Source organism: Strix uralensis, chromosome 26 (assembly GCF_047716275.1).
Source record: "Strix uralensis isolate ZFMK-TIS-50842 chromosome 26, bStrUra1, whole genome shotgun sequence".
NCBI lineage: Eukaryota > Metazoa > Chordata > Aves > Strigiformes > Strigidae > Strix > Strix uralensis.
In genome coordinates, this window is record NC_133997.1 from 1777846 (window position 1) to 1802716 (window position 24871).

The following is a 24871-nucleotide window of genomic DNA, read 5'->3' on the forward strand; positions in this document are numbered from 1 at the left end:
CAGATAGAGACAAGTGAGGTCCTCAGCCATCACTCACCTTGACATAAGAAGAACTTAGATTCTCCAACGCTGATCTCCCCCTGGCTTGGAACAATGTCCACTTGTAGAGAGGCTGGAAAAGAAATGAGCACATAGAAGATGGTTAGACAATAGGAGCAGTCCTCAGGAAAAAAGCTTTGCCAGCCTTCCAATCCCCATGGCTCCTTTAGTCATCCAATGGAGGAGTATAGGGTGGAGGATTCTTGGCTTCATAAGCCTTGCTCTTTATCAGGATTCATCTGAATGCACAGTGCCACGGACCCGAGGACCGAAAACAAGCTGTAGCATTGAGTTGCTTCCAGCCCTTTATAAAACCACATGAAATGATACAGAAAGGGCCGATTTATGTCCAAATCTCTACCACACTGCAGTACTAGGGAGCACGCTTGGTGTGCGCACCAGAACATCCAGCAGCCTGTAAGGACGCCTCTGAACTCAAGCTGGAACTGGCTCACAGGCCTATCCTGACAGCAAATACAAGTGATCTTTGCTTTGGAGACTTCTTGTTGCTCTATATGATACCATATTCATACAAGCCCCAGTTACCAACCATCGCAAATGCAGAGTGGAAGTCACTGGCATACTTTGGGTCCTTGATCTTCCTTGGTCTCCTACCCTGATGTTCCAGTCAGAAACCTCGTCCAAACAGCCAGCAAATCGGAGATGTTTACGGCAGACAGAGCACACCTGGATTAGGAAGGAAATCTCCTCCAGTATATACTGACAAGGACTACTGACAGTTTGTCATTTCTGCCTTCACAGTACTGGCTGAGACTTGCTTCCAAGTTCATCCAGGAACATTTCAGCTAACTCCCTCCTACTGCAGAGATGAGAATATTAGCAATACTTTGGTCTCTTCCACTGTCTTGTCATGGAATATCATCATTGCTTTGGCTTTTATGTTAGTGGGTTTTAGTTGTTATTTTCTTGTTTATTTTATGTTATTTTATTTTTAAATAAGAGACTGAAGGTGTTTTGGCAGCAGAGATGGACCAGACGTTCCACGGACCTGAGCGAAGCATCTATTACATGCTTGTCTGGAATTGAGGGAGCCTGGAATCAGTGAAGGATACTGTACCTTCTGTGCTCCCTACAACTGAATCCAGCACGGCCTCAAAGGAATTATTTAAAAATAATCCACATTAGAAAACTATTCCAGAAAGAATATTTAAGGATACTGTTGTTGGAAGAAATCAAAATGATTCTCAGATGTTTTCAATCTCCCTTTGGACACCTTTATTTAACTCACATGTCTTGTCTGAGGGTACCCTCTCAGCTTCCTTGTACTTTTCAATGAAGTATACGTTGCCCTTCTAGCTCCTGCATTCAGCCTGTTTTATTTATTTATCTCTTTTCTCTCAACTACACTCCTTTAATATCAATCAATCCCAAACAGAACTGCAACTGCAAAGAGCCAAATATAATAAAAGGCTAAAGGTTTATTAGATTCAGTGCAGCAAGGACTAAATAGCTTACTTCTACAGGCTCATTTTTGTTGATGTTGTTTTTCTACAAATCTTTCGAACATTTGAATTTTACATTTGGAATCATATCCTGGGGTGCTCTTCCTGGGAAGGTCTCAGCTCAGACCGCTGAGTTTCTCCAGACCAGATTTCTGCTTTGCAGTACTATCTAAAACATTTAGCCTTCTGCATTACAATGGAACTAGATTTGAGCCCAAACTATTACAAACTCAATTAATGCCTTTGGACAGCAGCTGCAGCAATGTGCAGTGATGCAAATACTCTAGAGTGACATTACAGTAGTTTCCAGTATCAACACTCCAGAAACTGGGGGAATCAGTAAGGGACAGGCACTTTTCAATAATGGGACTTCTACAGTGTTTTCAAATTATCAATTAAACTGTCTTTTATGATATTGTCTTCAGCATGTGAGTGATAGCTCCTGTTTAGAAATTAAATTTACAGAACCAAGAATCCTTAGTCTCACCCAAATGAGAACAATTTATTAAGGAACATTCAGAGCTCCTGGGTTAACTGTCCAATTTTTGTTAAAGTTCAGGGGCTCCAATAATTGCTGCTGTAATGTCTTCTCACCTTCATTCAGAAAGTAAAAGAGCCCAACACTCACAACAGAAGTCCAAAGTTCAGTTTCTGAATCTGTGCTTAGATATCTAAATTAAAAGTTGGGCTTCAAGAATAACCAACCTCTCTGAGAAGCTCTCTAAGACGTAGGGCAAGTCTCCTACTTCAATACCTAAGCATAGCTTAGGAGCCTACATTTGGAGTCCCACTACTAAAAACCACGTATTTTTTCCTCATTTATTTATGAAAGTGAAACTGATTAGCATTTCATGGACAAAGAAGGAACATACCATTTTGGAAGTGTCACCGGAAACCAAAAGCTGAAAGTCAGAGATGCTTAATTGACTAAACCAATCCTGGTTTAGTACAGTAAGCGGAGAATCAACAATCATGGCAAAGCAACCAAGATGAAAGCGAAGCAGATTTCTGGCCTGTGTGTTGTGTGCAGTCCAGTATGACTCCTTACTTTCCGATTTGAATTGCACTGGTACTAAACAAGTGAGAAAGGAAAGCATACCTCCCCGTTTTCATGTTCATTTACAGTCACCCTTCCACAATGCAGACCTAAGCATGTCCAATGCCCTTTTCCCCCAGCAACACCACTGCCTTCTTCATAGTATAAATTATGACCCATTAGGCAGAAAACGCAATTGGATTCTGGCTTTCCTCCAGCTATAGCTTAATGCTGCAGCAGCTCTGTGGACTAACAAGTTCAGGTCAAGTATGAATTTCAAGAGGCCAAAATGAATAGGTTTTATTTTGAAACTGCAGCCATTAGCTTGCAGAAAGCAATAATCTTAATGGAGCTTTTTCCCATACTTTTTTTTTTTTTTTGCTACACTACACTATATAAATATACCAATGGACCTCCTCTACACTTCTCAGAGTTGCCGCATGCTGGACAGGCAGTGGCAAAGGCTGGGCTTATTAATGCCTTTCATTCCATTCTCAGGTGCTTTCTGTTAGAGCTAGAAATGAGAAGAAAGGCTCTGTGTAAAGCACTGAACTTTTCATCACCCCAGAATTCAGCATCTGTGCTCTACCTTACATCTTTTTAATGCACGTCTGTGCCACAGTAGACGCACAGAATAGGAGGAAATCACACAACCAAGAAGCATCTTACTCTAAATACAGCTGAAAGGACCAGGCAAGAGATCTGAGCCCAGGCAACAACATCCAGATCTCAGGATTTTCCCCTTTTTTTCCTAAGGGCTCAACTCCTTCTGTGCATTTAAGCGATGGGCAGGTTTCCAAGAGAATGAAACCTAGAAACCACCCTTGGGACACAGGAAGGCAAAACTTTTTGGAGTCTTAGAAACGAGAGAAGGACGGACATCCTTGGTTATGCCTCGTTCAGTCAGTACTCCCTCTGCTCCACCAGCTGCAAAGTTATCACTGCATCTCCTAAGCACTGGCTTAAGTAATAGAATTTCTGGAAAGGTTATGCAGAAGGGCAGCAATTCCTTCACCAGCAGTCCCCCCCTGCTTGTCAGAACAGTCCCTTCAAGTGTGACATGAAGAAGGCAGAAAAGAAACCTCCTGGTTACTAACACTGGTAATTGCTAGGTTTGAAAAGTGCGTTTCCATGACGCAGAAACTGTCACCTTGTGAGTAGTAGGAACCAGAGAGCCAGTATTAACTGATCTACTTCACACTACACTTCAGTTTCTTTAATCCAATACTGGGAACAAGATGCTGAAGTACCCTGTGAGAGGATCAGGTCAGTCAGATGCACACTGTGTATCGTGTGACTTCTCTTGAAGGAGACTGCTGAAGCATGTAGCATTGTATCTGCAGCACTGGCAGCTTAAGGCCTGGTTAATCCCTTTTACAAGAAAACACTAACCTGAGAAATCTTCTCCTTGACAGACACTTTCTGCTAACCAGGCTTCAAGAGCTGACTTGAGCAGGTGACATCACACAAACCCCTGACACAAGCAGAGAAGTGGTGTGATTGCTGCCTCCGTACTAAACCCGGCACCTTCCTTACTGCCTTGCTCGCCTGCCAGCCATCTCTGGGCACTGTTACACACGCTTTCATCATATTTAAAGCATGTTACCTCTGTGCAGCATACAAAGCGACAGGGATGCCTCTCAAGCACATCTTTTATACTGTTCACACTGTTTGCAGAAAAGCAGCAGAACTCAGCGAGCTACTGCACGTGAGGCAACGGGACTGATGCAGAAGGTGCACTCAGGGAGCTGTGTGGCACATGATACGCCACAAGCTCACATCCCAGTCACGTCCATAGTTCTGGATCACTGTCACACTGTTGGGACAACCTCTGTATTTCTATTTTAAGACGCTCTCCCTGCTTTCACCTCTCCTCTAGCATTCATTTACTTCCCTCAAAGGACAAGCTGTAAAACCAAACCAAACCGGCCTCCCCTCCAACGCTTATTCTAAGGGAGAGCAAGCTGACACACGCGAATCCATGTCCTTTACACCTGATTTACCTTACCCGAGGAAAACTGCCAAAGGCCGGTGTCATTCAACAAACTGCTTCTGTCAGAAGCACTGACTTGGTCTTTAAAGTGTCTTCTGTATCACCACGATTTTCTACCACAGCCCCTGTAGGCAAAGGTCCTTCTTTGTATTCACAACTGAAGGCACCATAGATTGATATCCTGCAATCTCAGTGTTGACAGAAATTGTATCAACATCAACAATCACATTTTAGTTTCCAATACAGAGGCCTCTGCTCAATACTGCATGGTATTTATGGAAGCCACTAATACATTGGTGTCATTAACAAAGCTCCCAGTCATATTTGCCAGACACATACGGCAAGATCATTTACATAAGCACGGACAGCAACACATTCTGAAGAAATTTGATATATAATCTGTTTTGGCACTTAGGAATCCAAGTCTCTATACCTTCTGATCAGTGTATAGTCCCAGCTTTTGATGAGTTTAAATGTTCAGACTTCCAAATAATCCAGATGCTTTTGCACACAGTGTGCTGCAATAATCCATTTCACTTCTTGCAGAACTAGAGCTTTAAATTTTCAGAGAACATAACTCAAGAGGGATATTGTGGCTACTATGTTTTCACAGAATCACAGAAACATCTCGGTTGGAAAAGCCCTTGAAGCTCCTCCAGTCCAACCATGAACCTCACCCTGACCGTTCCCAACTCCACCAGATCCCTCAGCGCTGGCTCAACCCGACTCTTCAACCCCTCCAGGGATGGGGACTCCCCCGCTGCCCTGGGCAGCCCATTCCAACGCCCAACAACCCCTTCTGCAAAGAAATCCTTCCTAATATCAGAGTATTTTTGTATTGGTATCTCCCCACTACAGTAAAATCTAGTAATTTTGGTATTCCTACATTGACGAGCAACTTAAAAAATATGCCATAGATCTTTCTGAAGAGATCTTCATCCAATATTCATGTATTTCAGCTTCACAGACACCAGTGTCCTTTCTTGTAAGATGATGTCAGCATAGAAAAGAAGTAATTTCCACTTCTGCATATATGGTGTCCTGTCAGTGCAAGGACATTTTAAGAAGCTCCCCATATGACTATAATGAAGTGACAGCTTGCAGCTTTGGTGATGGGAACAGCAAGGAGGTGGCAGTGACAAGCATGATAAATTCATCTGTGCAGACAAGATACTGCTATTCCATGGGAACACCTCACAAGGGAATTGTTAACTCCCTGCTGGGCTTAGCTCTGGAGATGACTTTGCACTCTCTCCTGCCCAACTGATCAGTGCCCTGGCTGAAGTCAGAGGCAAGGTGATGTTACGCTTGCATTTTCAGTGAGACCGTGACTCCATGAGAAATACTCAGTGACAGCCAGGATGGGGTTCATGATCTCCAAGCCAAATGAATCAAACCTTTCTTTTTTTCCTCCTTTTTTTTTTTTCCTCCCCCTCTTCAATGCAGTAAGATTTTTAAAATGTACTAATTTTTTTGAATGGGGAACTGTACAACCAACCAGACCAGACTGTGGCCTCTCTGCTTGCACTGGGTGGGGTATTCTTTTTTGTCAAAGCAGACTTACAAAATCAGCTTTGTTAAACAGATTAAGGAGAAGGACAGGACTCAGCCTCAGTTCCAAGCAAGTCACATATCCTGAAGAAAGGAAAAGTACAACAGATCTTTTGGAGATTGGTGCGCAGCACAAAAGCAGAACTTCATCCTTTCCTGTGATGGTGAAAAAGGAACAGGCACAGACCAAAAAAAAAAAAAAAAAGGACACACCTTGAGCTCATCCAATTTAGAGCAGCACAATGGAAAAGTCATCTGCACCAGGGAAAGACCCAGTGCATTTATTTTTTCCCTGGTGTCCACTGACAGTGCAGGGCCACTGTGACTCATTCTGCAGCCCTACCCTGTCCTTGGAACAGCATAACCACACGGCAGCCAGGCACTCGCAGGGCCGAACGCCACAGCACCTGCCACATACTTACAGCTTAATATCCCAAACCCAGGTTAGTTAGATGCTCCTGCTGCCTGTAAGATACCACATGTTCACACGCAGGAAAAAGAGACCCTGGCATTCCTATGCAGCTCAACGCCCTCACCCATTTAAGGGAGGCAGAAATTACCTGCCTGAGCCTGGCTAGTGATCATTAGTGATCATCCAGTCGGAGTGACTGGAACCTGTCACAGTTGTCATGCATGGATTAGGTCACTCCATTGCTTTTTGCTGCCCCACCTTCACAGGAGAATTCTCCCCTTGCTGAGGGCTGAATTAAAATGATCAAAATGCAACTGCAGTCTCAAGTTCTGTTTTGCTCCCGTGTCCATCAGGACAGGAAACTCCTAGTGCTCATACATGCAGAAACACACCAAGGGGAACATGCTGGACTAGAGAACTCAGTACAAGGCCAACTCCTCTTCAGAGCTTCCTAGTGGGAGTCAATCTGCCTACACTCATCCGCATCTTCTCATCCTTCATTTGTCTTTAGGCAGCACCCACAGCATTTGTTTTATGTTTATACTGTGCCCAGCACTAGGGAGTCCAAGATACTGCACTATGGTAAGAAATGCCCATAAGAACCTTAAAGTAACGTCTGCCTGCCAATGCTTTTGCTTACATCCAGAAAGACTGCTGAGTGTTAATCACTAGGTGGAGCGAGCAATCGTCTCGTGGTTATTAAAGGCACAAAACATACTCTAAGAATCAACATTTCCATTCTGCCATAGATGTTGAGAAGCAAAATTATACCTGGCTTTATTCAGCCACTTGTGTTTTCTTCTGGTGGTGGTTCTCTGTAGGAGCCAAGATAATGGACTAGATAGGCTGTGAGTCTGCTCCAGTCTGCAATGTGCCCTGATTTTTCTTCTCAATGTGTTTGCAAACAATGTTAATGCTTTCTTCTACAAACTGAGTTAACAAAGGGCTGGGAGCCGACCCCTGGTGATGCAATGAGGCACAGAAGAGCCCAGCTGTTTTTCTCCAGCAGCCTTCAGTCAGGGAAACTGAAGCTCAACTTCTGGAAATCAGCTATAATCCGAGAAGGAATGTTCCTCTGAATTATTCCCATCAAGGTCATCTGTTCTTTACACCAGGGAGAATTCAACCCTAATTGTTTCAACCAGCCTTTATCAGCAGAACAATTTGCTGACATCATAACCTGGATAAACAGGTTCATCATAAAAATGAACTATGCCTTAAATTACACAAACAATTGCTCCCTACTTGCTGAATTTTATTGCTTAGTATATGATCAAACTAACAAACCCAGCACTGCCACGGGTTTTAATCACTACTCAATCATTATTTTTGCTTTGCAGTTCAGGGAAACGAAGACTATTTTCTCCACTCTTCATTTAATAGACACTGTGAGCCCATTTGTATTCTGCTTCCAACTTCAAGCAATAAAGGCCTTTTTACCATCACATAACTACTGCATTAAAAGGCCTCTTCATAATCACACAATAACACTTTTTATAGCTCTGCCCTCTCCCATATCTTTTATCTGGTTACAAAGTTCCCCAGCCCCCAAATAATGCTGAATAACGCCCCATTGATTTGAAAAAACTCTGCTAATGCAACTTCCTGTTCATCTGTAGTTAAATATAATTAGTTTTGCATTTCAACAAAAGAAATGAGCTCAAATTAAGCCATGATTTTGGTAATAGGCAGGGAGGATGTCTCCCTGCTGGGCTGAGACTGAGGCTAACACAGCAGGCGTTACCTGTTAAGTAAATAACATGCCACTTTAGGCAGAGGAAAGTGTGTTAATCGCTGGATACTGGTTCTATATCTGTCTAAATTCAAAAGGACTCAAGCAAAGCAGAGTGTGAATGAACTGCAGTGAGCTGCAGTCACCCTTCCACATTAGAAGCAGGAAGGCTAATGCACACACTGCTCTTGAAGATCTATCTGGCACCATGCGAACAGAATGTCTCCGAACACTAAATACACTTAACTACACATCTGCATTAATGCAAATTTACTATGGGGTTATATCCACCATGGCTCCCTAGGACAAATGTGAGTTCACACCCCGCCCCCCCCCCAACCTTCTTTTCCCATAAAACTATTACTCCTTTAGCCTTCCACCACCTTGCTACTGAGTGTCAAGCTTCTGACCTGAACTTCAGAACTAAATAAGCACCTAAATCCTTTTGACTTCACAGCATGAATTGTCATCACATTCAGCACATGCTACATGACAAATCTACCATTTCTCTGTAGCTAAAAGAAGCGGGGAGGAATCTACAACAGGACACAGTTGCACATGCAAGGCAGTCTCACTTCTGGAGAGGCTTTTGCCAGAACAATTTCAATACCTTTCTCCTTGCTTTTGGAAAAGATGCAAACCCTCCAGCTTCACGACAGCCTATTTCAAGCAAAGACAGGAGATACCAACTGCAACCTGGGGCCTGGCTAAGGCAGTATCAGCAAAATTTTTCATCCTTCTCTGACAGAGCTTATTTGTCTATCTTCTCAACAAGACTCAGGGCTGAAAACCAAAGGTCTGGCTTCTCTGCTTTATCCAGCTGCCATCTTTGTTATACAAGAATTTGTCATTGCATTTGGAAAGTCCACACTGGAAATTACTCTTTGGTGGGTATCTGTAGAAAACTAATCTCAGCAACAAACGCTGGTAGAAAAAAAGCAAAATAAAATTTAAACTTGACAATGAAACGCCCAGCTGTGCCTACAGCAGATCAGGAAAAGGCACAAACTGAGACAGTACTCACAACACAATGGCAAAGTGGTTTACTGTCCATGGGGCTGGAGATTAGAGAGGAAGGCTATAGCAACACCACGATCAGATGCCCTCAAGGAGAAACAATGCAGTGTTCATCAACTCAGCTGTGTGTCTCAGCAGAGACGCATGACACCTTCTGTAGTGACAACACTTATTTCTCATATCACTTTCGATATCTCTGAGTGAGCACTGACTGAGTGTTCTCTGTGCCATGAGCTGAGCGTGTAACTTGGAATGACTACAAGGCTTACACTGACAGCACAGCTATCCAGAGACATCCCATTCCTACTCACTTGATAGTACCTAATTCTCTTGCAGCTCTCTTGAAATGCCCCCTTTCAGGACATAAATTTAAAGTCCTTTTGACCTTCCGAGGATGGAGACAAATATAATTGTTGTTTTTAGCACTCAGTGCTGACTGTGGCTATCCTATTTACATACCATAAATTCACCTTTATGGTATCACACCACCCTTCCTGACTCCAGAGTTTCAAAAGAGTATACACATCTGAAACCTTGCTCAATGGTCTGCATATTACTGACACGTGGGCTGCTTCAAAAGAAGTGTGGCCAGCAGGTCAAAGGAAGGGATTCTCCTCCTCTGCTCCAGTCTCATGAGACCCCCTCCTGCAGTGCTGTGTTCAGCTCTGGGGGCACCAACAACAGAAGGACATAGACCTGCTTGAGCGGATCCAGAGGAGGCCAAATGATGATTGGGAGCTGGAGCACCTCCCCTACGAGGACAGGCTAAGAGAGTTGGGGGTGTTCAGCCTGGAGGAGAAAAGGCTCTGGGGAGACCTTATAGCAGCCTTCCAGTACCTAAAGGGGCACCTACAAGAAAGCTGGAGAGGGACTTTTTACATGGGCATGTAGTGATAGAACAAGGGGTAACGGCCTTAAACTGACAGAGGGGAGATTTACATCAGATGTAAGGAAGAAATTCTTCCCTGTGAGGGTGGGGAGGCCCTGGCACAGGCTGCCCAGAGAAGCTGTGGCTGCCCCCTCCCTGGAAGGGTTCAAGGCCAGGTTGGACGGGGCTTTGGGCAACCTGGGCTAGTGGAAGGTGTCCCTGCCTGGGGCAGGGGGTTGGAACTAGATAATCTTTAAATTACCCTCCAACCCAAACCATTCTAGAATGATTCTATGATTTTCTAGCTCCTGCCAGCAGATTTATGAGCTATGCATTTGTGTGGTGCTTCCACAAGATCTTCTGTTACCAGGATATTCTCAAATGATGGGCCATAGTAACACCAGTCTAAAGAGAAACCAGGGCAGGTCGTGGTAGGAAGGAGCATAAAAGGACATTCAAACCTTTGTACTACCTGAGTACCATCTCTAAATGCTCTCTTAGGTACAGAATATTGATTCTTTCAGTGAATAAGTTTGAGGAGAACATCCTGTTGTTTTCACAGGAAGAACCCAACATCCTGTGCAGTCCAGACCAGAGAGTAATACTCATAGAGCTGGTCAGGGGAAAGGAAAACCCAGTTCTAAAACCAGCTGTGATAGATACGTAATGATTCTGTTTCCCTGCCAAGGCATACTTGGGTTTCCTTAGCAGTCTTCATCTGCCTCTTCATGGTGTTCCAGGGCTGAATGAATTACAAAGATAGGAATGTGGCTGTATTACAGTAACGGTGCTTTCAGGAGGTTAGATACATAGGAAATGATGACATGTGCTATACTGAAGAGCAGCAGCAAGGAGGAGCATGACAAAGGAAAGAACTACACAAAACAGAAATAAAGAAAACAAAAACCAGTAGTATTACATCTACTACAAGATGTAAAACTTGCAACAGAGAAGGAAAGGGGAGGCAGCCATCCTATTCAACCTTTGATCATCTCACTCTAGCACTAGGGATCATTTAAGATTCTTGATAGACAGTTATCTGTTTGTCAATAGCTGAGAGCATTTCATCTATCTGTTTGCTTTTGAAGTCCCTCAATAGCTAAACTTCCCAGTTCCCAATGCTCTGATACACACTACTCTTGACTGTGAATGCAGTCAGTGAACCTGAACAGTATTTGCCTTGAGGCAACAGAGTTCCTCCAGTAGTAGGAATCCCTATCCTCATGCCACTTCTGTCACAGGTAACCTTCTGGAAGTAGCAACATACTTCTTTTCCCCCAAACTAGCAATCAGCCCCTAAGATTACAAAGATCCATTGTAGCAACTCTCTGCAGTGCCAGGCTCTCTATAAATAAGCAGCTACCTAGCGTGCTATGAATTTGCAATATGAACGAGCTGTGACAAATACCAGAATGACATCTAAATAAGTATCAGTGAACAAAATACAGAACTGCTTTCAAAGAAATTCTTGGGAGATTAGTACCTCACTACCATTTCTGCCTTTGAAAGCCTACCATTTATTCTTCACAAAAAAAGAATGCTAGGAGGAAACCTTCCCTTAAGTATACAGGTAATATAAACATATGTAAAGAGACTGAGTGCAACAAAGTATTTGTCTATGGTCAAATTCAGACGATTCAAATTCCTGGGCTACCCACAACTGCAATTAATCTTATACTAGGGCATGTGACAGCTTCTTAACAGGAGCCACAGTATGCTAGTGTCTACTAGTCTACCTCTTCTCGCTTGGGTCCAAACACCAAAAGTAACAGTTTCCCTTTCTGTCACTGATATGCTTGGGACAACTGTCACAGCAAAGCAAGCAGTCTTTCCCAAGATGTACACCGTCCACTGTCACCACAGCACAAGAGGAACCACAGCAAACAAAGGCCTGCTTTCAATAAAATGGAGAGAGATTTGAGACAGGTTAAGAGAACACAGCTGGGGATCCACACATGAAACTGTGTGCCTCCCTCTGACCAGATGTATTCAGGAGCAGCCTAGAGCTCTAACAGTTGTTGGAGGTTAACTAAGGCTCTTCAGTTTTCCTTCCCAGATATTAGTCAAAGAGAAGTGAACCTAAATACAGAGCCATCCAAATACAAGACCATTTGTTGGTTACATTTCCTGAATGGCTTTAGGAAAAGAAATTGCAAAAGAATAATCCCTTGGATCGATTTTTTCGCATCTCACCACTATGCCTATGCGATCAGCTACTTTTTTTTTTGAATCCGAGGGAAATGTCCCCGAGCCCTCCTTAAGAGACCCAGGCCATGGATCTGAGTCACACTAATTGCTTTCATGACAGCAAGCACAGAACAAAGCATTGCCTCTGCCACACCTTTGACAAGAATCCAGCTTTTATTCCCCTAGATAAAGAATTATTGGGATCAACTGGATCTAAACAGCTTTCAGCTCGATTAAACAATTCCCCAGAAGCTTGGGATGCTACTCTGCCTTGGTGGAATGATTCTAACAATAGCACAATAAAGCAAACTGATGGGGCTCTTTGTATTTAGAAGAGAGCCACTGTGGTCACTGCGGCTGCTGCAAGCTGAAGCAGGTAGAGAAAAGGAGATAAAGAGAACTAGACTCATCCCTTTATGCAAAGACAGCTGACAGGACTGCACAGAACAATCCTGGAGCCTTGCAACTGCGATACAAACGGAATTGCTATTTGTAAGAAGCCACCACTCATGATCTTTCCCTGAAGGTCAGCCATTTCTCAATGCCCCTAGGAAGCATCACCAAGAAGATAACTTGACTGCTGCGACTGCTTAGAAGAAAAATCTTTGTATGCAAAGAGTATCAAAAATACTTTCCAGAACACTGTTCTTACTATCTCATAGCTTCCTCAAAAATAGCCTTAAAAAAAAATATATATATATATTTGAGTTAGTGTTTTGAGGAGATAGGGGAGAAGGAAAGTAAGTACAGTGCAATAAATAACAGCCAACACAAGTCTATTTCCATCTGTCTGAATTCTCTGATCCAAATCTGCATCCACCCTGTAACTGAATAGCCAACAAAAGTCTGACTGAAACACTATCAGCAGGATGTCTTGGTTTATGGCCTCAGTGCAGAGGAACAAAGTGAATTTCTGAGGCCTGGGGGTCACACTGCGCTAACTTCTGGCATCAAGGTTGTGGAATCTGAATTATGCACCCAGTGTTTATATATCTAAAGGGAGCCCTAAGGAGGTGAAGCTAGGACTGGGTGGAGAAGGATTCAGAATCCACTTAGGTACTGACAGAAGCACTGGGTTTTCAGAGGAGCTTGCCCTGCCTGCTGACACCTGGAAACAAATGGAATTTATGGAAGTTAGTGAAAATAAATGCAGGCTAGAAGTTAAAGTCTAGAAGCAAACCCACTAACAGCACAAACTTTCAGTTTTATGTTCCCACTGCTTTTCCTTTGGATTACATTCCTCCGCAACATGCAAGTGAAGCTAAGAGAAAATGCATCACCTTTTGGCAAATAAAAACCAATTCAGATAAAATGAGTTTTAAAGGCAGAACCCTGCAGACTGTACCTTTAATTTTGTTCATTTCTAGCAACAGTTCCCCAGTTAAACTCTGCAGTAGATGCTAAACTTCAGAAATAAACAAAATTGATCAGGAAAAAAATATCTACTGGGTGTAATGCCCACAGCTCTTTGAGTAAGGGTAGGATTTGTAAAGCTTGTGCGTTGAGCAGATTATGGTGAAAGCCCTCAGGATTTAATATACAACAAAGGCTTAACAAGACAAAGACATGCCTCCTGTACACGGTCACTTTATTAAAAATACGCTGACTGCTCAGGAATAGGATGCAGGCAGCTGGGATTGATCTCAGCTGGTCTGCAGATCCAATTCCTCCCCCATCACCATGGTAACTGCTCAGTAATTCTGCCATAAATTGGAGGAGGGGATTGTTGATACCTTTGGGGAATTATCAGAACATAAAGATTCAGAGAGGAAGCAAACAGCAGCTTGCCATAGTGCCACGAGAAAATGCAAAGACATGACCAAAGCAACACTCAGAGGAGAAACATCTGAGAAAAAAAAAAAGCCAAACCATAGGCTGGTGCCCCAGGGACAACCAGCAGCTGGTATGTGAGAAGATGCTCTTCACCCTCTTGCTAAACACGCCGTACTGTAGCCAACACGAACAGGCAGCACCACACGCTGCACAGAGGGCACAGCCCTGCCCACCACTGCAGCATCCCACCTCCAGCTGAGCACGGCGCTCTCAAACTCGGGCTTTTGAAAAGACTGACACAGAGCAGGCACTAGACAGTCTTCCGTCGACATTACCCTGGCCTCAGCTGGATAAAGTGGTGCCCACAGTAGGTCCAAGGTGGATTTATGGGATGAAAAACGCCATTTCCAAAATGACTTGGTGGCTGCTGGGGGTGGGAGAAGGCTAACTCACTTGTGGCTTTAAGAAAACCAGATGCTGTCCTCTTTTAAGGCAAACGTGCTTCAAATTGTTACACAGAATACCATTGCCTTTGCAAACCTTGCCATGGAAAAACCTGCGTGCCTGAGGGTCTGGGTGCAGGCCTATGCCACACCCTTACGAGGGACAAAGCTCTCTCCAAGACAAAAGCTGTGTCCACTAGTCCATCTGCCATTCTGCAGATGTCTGCGGATTATTTAAAACTGCACCCTGACAGAGAAAGATACACTTGCCTGAGCAGCTGAAATCAGTGAGCCAGACAGCCTGTGTAACCGGGAAAACACAAACAGGGAATTCAGAAAGAATTCTTCCATGCTCGATTGAAGTCAAAATTATTTTGCTTCTGGACAAAGTGACATGCCCACGTTGATGCAGGTAATCTGTGCAAAGAGGGAATAATTCAGATTGTGCCCAGATCTCTTGCCCAGGTTGCGACCCCATCCTTTGTGTGTACAGGATCTTTTCAAACATTGCTCAGATATGCTTTTAGTTTTTGAAGTGACCACAAGATACACCAAAAAAATGATAGTGCTAACACCTTTTCTTAGAGAAATTTAGAAACTGAAGGAAGGCTTCTCAGATGTATCAGTAGCTTTACATGGAACACTGTTTTATGACTCTTCTGATAACATTCTTGATAAAAGCTTTTTATTGCTATGGATCATAAAACTAATAGCCCTATTTGCCACAGCCAGTATTTTCATTTACCTGAGGCAGAGTAAGCCAAGATGCTTTATGGAACCATTAAATCAGAGTAGGACAATTTTAATTAAAAACTAAGGAAGTTGCAATCTTCTGCTGAAAAAGAAACGTGGGTGAGTGACATTGCATTGTGGGTATATTAAGAACCCAGAGAAGATGAGAAAAACAGGATTTGTAAAAGCTCACGATTCACGTCTAATCTCGCTGCAGCTAGCTTACCTCGGCAGCCTGCTGAGCAGCACGCACACAGAGTGCATCCTTTTGTGGAACAGAACTATTGCTTCACTTGCAACGCAGCAGTAACTAACAACCCTGCAGGAGCTGAAGCTCTTGGGATGTCCGTGTCATTCCCCAAATGAACAATCCCTACAACCTCAAGCTCCACTTCCCCTACAGTCTATCATTTAGTCTTAGTGTATGCAGTAGCATTCTTAGCATGAGATTTGATTTTCAAGTCTTGAAAATAATTCTTTCCTACCTTTTTTATATCGTGATTTAGTTTTGGGGCATATTTTTACCAACAGTTAAAGTTGGACTAGCTGAAAAGCTTGAAATTAAGTATTTACTTCCTAGAAATTATTAACTTCAGTGTAACTTTCTCATCACTGCAGCTATCAGATTCATTCACAGACGCTGTATTCTAGGCCTAGCTCATTCCTTCCGTGCGTGGACTGTCGCTCCCATACTGTGTAATAACTTCTCCCTTTGCCTGACCTATCGTGGGTTAGCACCAAAATGTCTCAGGAGGAAAATAAGCCTTTTCCTTGTACTTCAGTTAAAAGGAAGAAGAAAACATGGAATCTAGTTTCTCCCTCTTCTTTGTTTCCAACAGAGGTCAAATCACAGGCAGAAGCAAAGTTTTCTAATTCTTAAATGCTCGTTTATGAAATATCACTGCGTGTAACAGCATTGGTGCATTTTGCTCTCACTGACCGAGCTGAAGCAGCAGGTAGAAGTTACTGGCATTAGCAAGGATGGGACTTGGTTTCTCCTGCCTGCTCCCAGGTTTAGCAACTTCTGCTTAAGATCCTACCTCTCCCTAAAGTACTTTGATATCAAGGTAACAGGAACTACAGTCCTCATCAATAGACCTGATGTGGCAGAGCAGACACCCAGGCTCCTGTTTCCACAAAAGGTTCAACCAGATGATCTTCTGAGGTACTTTCCGACCTGGGCTGTTCTATGACTCTGACATCCTCTCTGCCATAGACCATACGTTCTTTTCTTACAGCTCACTGTTCAAAATTAATGAGAGAAGAGGCTGTAACAGTATGTGAAAGGTCATGTCAAGATCAATTCTATCACTTGGGCAGCATTGTTACGTTGCCATAAATCAAGCAATCCCATAGTACAGTAGCTCTGAATTGCTGACAGCAGCCTGGAAGACTAGCTGCACAAACAGCCACTTTAACTCATAGGTCATACATTTATTATCTATGAGTCTGTCCTGTGGCAGCTCAGGGGAAGACAAAAGCAATCTAAGTGCTGAAGAGAGAAGACAAAGAATTACGATTTTTCAAAAGCAAGAAAAAATTTAAAGGGCCTTAATTTTTGGATGCCTCTTCTACGCTGTTTCAAGGAAGCCAACTTGAAGTTTTGAGGCAGGTGTTCTGCACTTAATACCAGGATCTGCAGAAGTTTCTTACAAACATCCAAATCCAAGGCACCCTTAAGACTTTCTGCCTGAGCTTATGGCAATTTTATTTCCTTAGGAAAGTGAACCAACTTCGGCGCTGCCCCCCATGTGTGGGGTTTCTGTCCCAACCCCCAGCATCAGCCAGTGTAATCACAAGTTTCAGCCAGCTGGGACAATGCAGAAACAGTCTCAAAGAAAACCATGCTTTTCAGAGATGGATTGGAAAGCAGAAAGAAACCTTATCACTGCCCCTGTTGAAGAACAGGATGGAAGGTAAGCTTACTTGGCAAAGAGAATTCTCACTGACCACAAGCATCATTTGTGGGAAAAGCTCTGCTCGGTGCCCACAGTCAATCCAGAGACAGGACAGCACACGAGAAGCTACAGCAGTCAGAATCTGAATCCTACCCTCCCTGGAGAGAGGTTCTTTTCACCTTTGGAAAGCCCTGTTCAGTGCAGATCTCACATGCAGAGAGAATGCCCAGTTCTAGCAACACAGTCCAACTTGTGGCGATTAACTGGAGATGCTTAATCAATTATTTATTTACTTGACAATTACTTCTAATCCTCTAAATCATACTTTGTCAATTCATCATTTCGTAATATCAGCACTGAACCAACAGCACTTTGTGTTACTTGTCTAGGAAAGGATTTCACACTGCTGGCATCCAAGTCCTTAAATATTCCACGTGCACTTCGGAGACATACTGCCTTTCATAAACTGGCTCAGAAACATGCTTCAGAGAGAGTACTATATATTTTAATAGTTTAAATTCATATCTGGAGCCTTCTTTTGCCAAGTATGAAGTGCCAGAAATCAATACTTTCATTTAATGTGTAAATTAATCTTTCATACCTAGTGGGAGCTGGGAATTCTTTGATAGCTGAATAGCACTATATGGTTTAGAAAGAGCTAAAAATCATAGACTTAGAAAGAAAACATAATACTTAGCAAGTTCTAATAGCAATAATAATAAATATGCAGTTACTGCTACTCAACAAATGCATGGAAAAAATCCCAGTCTCAGTTTAGTTTCAGTATGAATCTTTGCAGTATCCTACCTTTAGATACCATCAGAGTTGCGCAGCTGAAAGAAAATAATCTTGTGCTTGAGTACACGTCAAGACAAGGCATCTGTGTCTACCTACAAAGTCAATGGTCTGGTGCTGTTGAAAATAAATAAAACGTACAACTCTCAAAGGATTTACAGTCTGATGAATACAGGTACAGAGACTTCTTAAACATGTGACACATACCTGATGAGAGACTTTCAAGAGGTTTGGCCTATTCAGTAGCCTCGTCAGATTAACAGTACTGAAATGTAGTAGATGCTCTCAGCAGCAAAGAAGCTTTTACAGAAACATGAAATTATACCTTTCTGTGAAAACATAATTTTCAGTGAAAAGGCTTAAATCAGAGGAGGAAAACATGGCTGGAAAAAGACTGCCCACTCTTCCATTCGCCCTAAAATTTTAATGTGAAGTCTGCTGGGTTTTGCTGACATTATTTGAAAACTGTTACACAATGTCATGACTGGAGCAGGTCTTCTGCAATGAAGATTAAAAAAAAAAAAAATCAGCATCTGCTACCACAGACACAGAACTATTCTTATGCAGACCCTGACATTCACACTGCAATAAGCCTATGTGCTTAAAGGCAGCAATCACCAACAGCCTCAAGGCGTTGCACAATGGTTATTACAGGCTCAGTTACCTCCTCCTGCATAATATTTTACTCCATTATCATCAAGTCTTGGAAATGGTTGCCAGCAAGCTGTTTGTTAAGGGCAATGGATGTTAAGAAGATCAACAACTACGTTTCGGTACAGCCCCTAGGAATTCTTTGTACTCGACTCTCTGCCTGTAACAACAAAACAGAAGAATAACTCCAGCTATACGATTATCTCCGCTAATCCTGTCATTCACTCTCTAGGAGCATTTAGCTTTAGGCAACAAGCACTTTCCAGGGTTTATACCTTTGTTCAGCAATTTACACACTTCTAGAAGGGCAGCATTGACAACACATGGAAAAAAGATGAGAAAACAGCCAAAAGATTCATCAGGTTTGCGCTTCTAATGGAATAGCTGCAACTTTCTGGAATTTTAGGTCAGAAGTGATTTGCCTGCTCCTGCCTCCTGCACTGGCAGCATAGTGTCCAAAGGATTTCCCACTGCAAGGACACGAGGAAGCCGAAGGAGTACGGCTTTGGGTACGTCAGGGTAGAGCAATGTGTTCTACGTAGACAGCGATGGGTGTCATGTCCCCATTCTCTGCAGGAACATGTTCTGACTATGAACTAACAGCACAAGAAGCACGAGTTTTGTAACGGAAGTTCGTTGACCACTGAATTGAAGAAATGAAAACTGATCATTTAGCTGCTCCCCTTCTGGTCCCATCTTCAGGCAGAATCAGGAGAGCTGTATCATCCACATTATTTGGAAAAGAGAAGAGACAGCAGCATTTTGGATCCAAATGGCCTTTTCTCCTCAGCTGATAAAAAGACCTCACACTGTTACTGATTTGGTAAGTTACAAAAATTAGTTTCTTGTCATACACTGTAATTGCACAATAAGACAAACAACTGCACCACATACTGTTTCCCACATTTTTCTTATTTCAGAGCAGCGTCAAGAGCGTTCTCCAGGGTTTTTTTGCTTTATAGAAACTGACAGTAAGATTAGGAAACATTTAAACCAGAAACTAAACCATGGCTGTGAAAAGGAAGTTTACAAAATTTCTCTCCTGTTTCCAAACTGTAAACACCAAACACATGACTCCACCAAAAGTCAGGCAAAACACCGGTGGAACTGCTCACAACATCATGATGAAAACATCCAGTTGGAGCTCTTCCACTATCTGTTCTGCAAGCTACTTTGTGTGTACACTCAAAATCACCATTGAATGGAAGACACTACAAACAGAATCAAATCAGTTCATAGGTCTCCTACTCTTAAGTGTAACATAATTTTTTTGGTGCAGCTACTTTCCATCCCCAGGACAAAGGGATCAAGAGCCTTCTCAGGTCTGACTTAGGCCCTGGTTACACAGAACATAATCAAAGCCAGCCCTAAGAAAACAGGAGGAGGGGAAAGACTGTATAGTATTTCAAGAGAAAGATATCCAGTCAAGTCTTGTGCAGTGACAGAGAGCCAAAGAGAGAGCAAGTGTAACATGAGCCAAGTCAGCAATATTACACCAGGACTTGATTTGGCTCATACCCAATAAAGTCCATAGATGCACATTTGTAATCCAAAGCATTTTCTATATGCATAAAAGTGTTCTTGATGTGCTGTGTCAGCATCTATTTTAGAAACTTGTAGTCTCCAGGATTTGTAATATGGCTATAAAAATTCACTCTGGCAGAATCTTGGCATACAAGCAGTTTGGACCTACAACTTGAAGGAAGGCAACTAAATCCACACAACATTAACAAGTGGAGACTTCACCTGGTAGAGGAGTGCCTAGGGAGCTTTTTCCTTGCTGAATGCCAAAGCTGAGGGAAGTGCACGGGAGTAGCCAAAGGAAGCGTGGAAAGCCCGCTAAGCCTTGGAGTATCTCTGGCCAGAAGGACTGGCCCATAACATTCCCGTCGGAAATCTTGTTCAACCATCAGTCAAACTGTTGTCAACTTAAGTAGCCAAGTCGGACTGTAGCTGCTAATGAACAGACTTTGGCCAGATAACATTCCCAGAACACAGTTTCCAAAAGGTGATTCTGAATCATTTATAATTGACACAACAAACAGAAATGTGCTGACAGCTAGCAGGGTCCTAAAGCTACACACAGATGAAAAGCAAGAACGAGTCCCACTGATTTATAGCTGACTCCTCTGTAGTAAACAGGAGTTAACAACGTTGCCTTACAACCTAATATTGCTAGATTAAACAGTCCCGTTGTTCCTCCCTATGTTAGGTGAAAAACTTAACGACTTGCCTTTACATTAAAAACATGGAAGGTTGCTTCACTATATTGGAAGAGTAGAAGGCAAAGGAAAGCAAAAGAACAGGAAAATGTTAGTCATTATAAGGAAATATTACATTAATGTAGATGATTTTTACAGAGGAGGAATTAACAAACGTGCATTTTTCAACAGAAAAAGCACAGTGCTATAGGACTGAACTGCAGATGCAGACTGGAACCAACACTGGACATTTCTAGGGATTACTTCATCTATTTCTCCTCCTTGTTTTTCAACTTGTAAAGCAAGATTTTAGCATTTATAGCAACTGCAGAAAACTAGAAGCGACTATAATACAGCTGACAGCTTTGAGAGAGTAAAGTAAGCTGGTCACAAAACTCAAGGTATAAAACAGTTTCAAGAGTTACTCCAAGCCCCATGGCATTTGGCCTCCTTGCAGGACTCCAGTTCTCAGTTTCTTCACTGATCCTTCCTGTCTGGAGACATCTGAGCCAGGCAAACGATGGAAGTAATGGCAGCATTAAACTGACAAGACTGGAGGCACAGCACAACTGCTCACAAGCAGGGAAACCCAAGCAGTCTGGATTCTGGGTTTTTTCAGCTCCTTTGGTTACAGCATCCTACTGCCACATGGGAGGAAGCTGGAGCACTACTTCCAGTGACAGAACCAGGACATCACTGACCATACCTGGAATCCCTCACTACTCATTTCTGGTACCAGCCTTCAATGATAGTGAACAAAACCAACGTAGCCACTTCTACCCCAAGGACAAAGCACTGTCACAGGACAGACTATTAGATGTTTCTGGGAATTCGGTGACTTGCTAAATATGCCAGTGCCTCTGGAAATACCACTATAATTTGTGGGTAGGCTGTGATAATATTTAAAGCAGCATGTTAACTGAAAGACCTTTTGCAACTACCACACTGATAGAACCTCCAGAATTTCAGAAAATCATTAGGGCTATTAGCATCATTAAGACATCTTTCCCTTGAATAAAACCTAAAGCATTACTATAATGAAAACAGAAGCCAAAACACTAGGAAGAGAACATGCTAATACACTACCCTATTGACTCAACAAGCACAGGAATGAAAAATGCCTTCAGGCAAGAGTGAAATGAGCTTGTTCACTGCCTCTTCTCTCTGCTGCTTCATTGCTATTTTTACTATGTAGTTGTCAGACTGCTGTCAAGTTACAAGCAATAAATTAGTGGCCCTTCTCATTCAGGCACTACAACATATAGAAGAGGAATAGTTTACACAAACTTAGACATCATTTACAGCTAAGAAGCTCAAAAAGGGCGGATCCCAGGGAAGAAACAAAAAGAATATAAAACCAACCAAACCCGCCCCCTGCCCCCCAGTGTACCTAGATGTCTTACAGCATCAGCTGTGACTGACAGGATAAACAGTAACCAGATTGCCAGAAGGCAAGAAAATGCTTCGTTTGTTGTCTTCTGGGAAGTCTCCTGGAAACCTCACAAGAATTCACCACAGCAAATATAAAAAACTTAATTGTTGTTTAATGACAGGGCACAGCTCTGTGTAGCTTGGAATCTTTACCACAGTTACCTCAGCTTAAAAAAAAAAAACAAACCAGTATCTAGTTGGATTTTTACTGGGACAATTACATCTGTTCAGGGGTTACAGTTAGCCTCATCAGCCAGTTTATCTGGGTGAATGCTGACACTGTTCTCCTTCGATATCTACAGTCCAAGCCTCCAGCCTTGTTATATTTCTCTTCTGAATCTCTGCAACTCATAAGTTGTGCAAGTCAGACAAAGAACATTTTAGCTGAACATTTGTGCTTCAAAAGTTAAGAGAACTGGCAGAGTTCAGGACTGAAGTTCTCTTGGTCACTACAAGCAAAGCACTCCTTGCAATAACATCAGCTTTGGGAGTGAAAGAGAAATCAGATGTTCTTTTCGTATCTGTTCATTACAAGCCCAAACAGCCTCTTCAATTTTTAATGCCTTCTCTGTGTTGTAAGCACCAAATCTGCTGGGATAAGGCAGAGCTCCACCTTCCATTCCATACTCTTCTGTGACCCGTCCACAGACTTAGTAACATTACATGAGCAATGGGCAGGAGTAAAAATCTCTTACCTTTACTACTTTTTTTTTTTTTTTTTAACTGTCATGAACTCAAGATACACACCATCTAATCTTATATGATTACAAATAGCAGGTAACAATGACTAAATATCACACAGTGGAACCAGAAACACATCAAACCTGATCTGAGAAAATGGATTTCTACTAGTAGATGACACCATCTCTAGCATGAATCTTACTCAACAGCTTACAAATAGGACTAAGTGAATCTCTTGAAGTTAACTATAACATTGAGAAAAAATGCTTTACTTCATGGAGACAGGCATGATTTAAGGTTTCTATCCCAAAACAGACAAGCTGTGTCACAACAAAACACTCTATACAGATTAATGGCAGGATCGACATGCCGAAGGGAAGGGATGCCATCCAGAGGGATCCTGACAGGCCTGGGAGGTGAGCCTGTGCAAACCTCATGAAGTTCAACAAGGACAAGTGCAAGGTCCTGCTCATGGGTTGAGGCAATCCACAAATACAGGCTGGGCAGAGGATGGATTGAGAGCAGCCCTGAGGAGAAGCACTTGGGGGAGGGGAAGGCTCTGGGGAGACCTTATAGCAGCCTTCCAGTACCTAAAGGGGCACCTACAAGAAAGCTGGAGAGGGACTTTTTACATGGGCATGTAGTGATAGAACAAGGGGTAATGGCCTTAAACTGACAGAGGGGAGATTTACATCAGATGTAAGGAAGAAATTCTTCCCTGTGAGGGTGGTGAGGCCCTGGCACAGGTTGCCCAGAGAAGCTGTGGCTGCCCCCTCCCTGGAAGGGTTCAAGGCCAGGTTGGACGGGGCTTTGGGCAACCTGGGCTAGTGGAAGGTGTCACTGCCCGTGGCAGGGGATTGGGACTAGATAATCTTTAAGTTACCTTCCAACCCAAACCATTCCATGATTCTCTGATCTGGGACATGAGTAAATTGCATTTGAAACTGCTCTTTGGAAGAAGAAAGTCTGAATGAAAATGTTTCAGAGTTGGCTGGTTAAGGACCAGGTAGTTTACCTTTTTCGGGGGGGGGGGAGGATGTGGAACACTAGAGGAAGGAAAAAAAGTGTTTAAACAGTTAAAAGTAACATCCTGAACAATTTCTTTTTGTATACACATAGATAGGCTCATGGCAAGATCCATCTTTGCTATTATTAAAGAATGGACCCTTCTATGTCTCTGTAACAAGTATAATACAGAAACACAGTCTGAAATTCTAAGGCTAGAACTCTCCCACGTCCTTCTGAGATCTGAAGGACAGACTGAGCAGAAATAATCCTTCCTTGTACCCCTATCAGGAGTCTTCCTTGCTTTCTGTAATACTGGTATAAAGACCCCAGATTTAACAGCAGGATTGTGCCTGGAATACTCTGAACTCCAGTTACCCTTCTGCTTGCCAGAGGCCATCAGAATTAAAAAGCTAGTATAGCCAGAGGCTACTCAAATTAACACTGGAGCATGGAAGCAGATGCACAGCCATACAATGTCACCAGTGCAAAGCATTTTTAGTTTAAAAATCACTTTCCTTTCACTACTCCCAGCTCAAATACAGGAAAGAAAAGAGGACAGACAAACATATTCCAGGCAGACAGCTGTCCAGAGCCCTCAATCCAAGAGATCTTAATGATATGCCCCAATTCTCTCATCCTGTATGCTCTTGTCCCCTCTGCTAATTCACTCCACGTAAGCACCAAGAGAACCTTCACTGTACTCTAAACGCAAGCGGATTTTCACACCTCTCCCTGCGCTGTAAAATACAGGATAATGGGGAACTAGATTTCTGCTGCTGTTGCCAAGTGCTTCACATGACACTGCTTTTGTAACAGCCCTCAAAAAACCCCAACAAAGTCACACACACGTGCACAGTAGGGTCAGAAGATGAATCCGTAACTCCTCTACACAGATCCTACCTAACACGTGAGGCACAAATCGTGTAAGATTTGGTTACGTTTACTCATTTAGTACTGTAC

The 24871-nt window shown here is 42.8% G+C and overlaps 1 protein-coding gene across 6 annotated transcripts in view; it reads right to left on the reverse strand.

The window, feature by feature from the left end:
- Positions 1 to 24871, reverse strand: part of NCAM1 (neural cell adhesion molecule 1) — a 143232-nt gene that overhangs the window by 62519 nt on the left and 55842 nt on the right. For all 6 annotated transcript variants that reach the window (XM_074851227.1, XM_074851226.1, XM_074851231.1 and 3 more), the window contains exon 2: positions 38 to 112. In XM_074851227.1, the coding sequence (XP_074707328.1) occupies positions 38 to 112 (75 nt within the window). The remainder of the gene's footprint in view (positions 1 to 37; positions 113 to 24871) is intronic.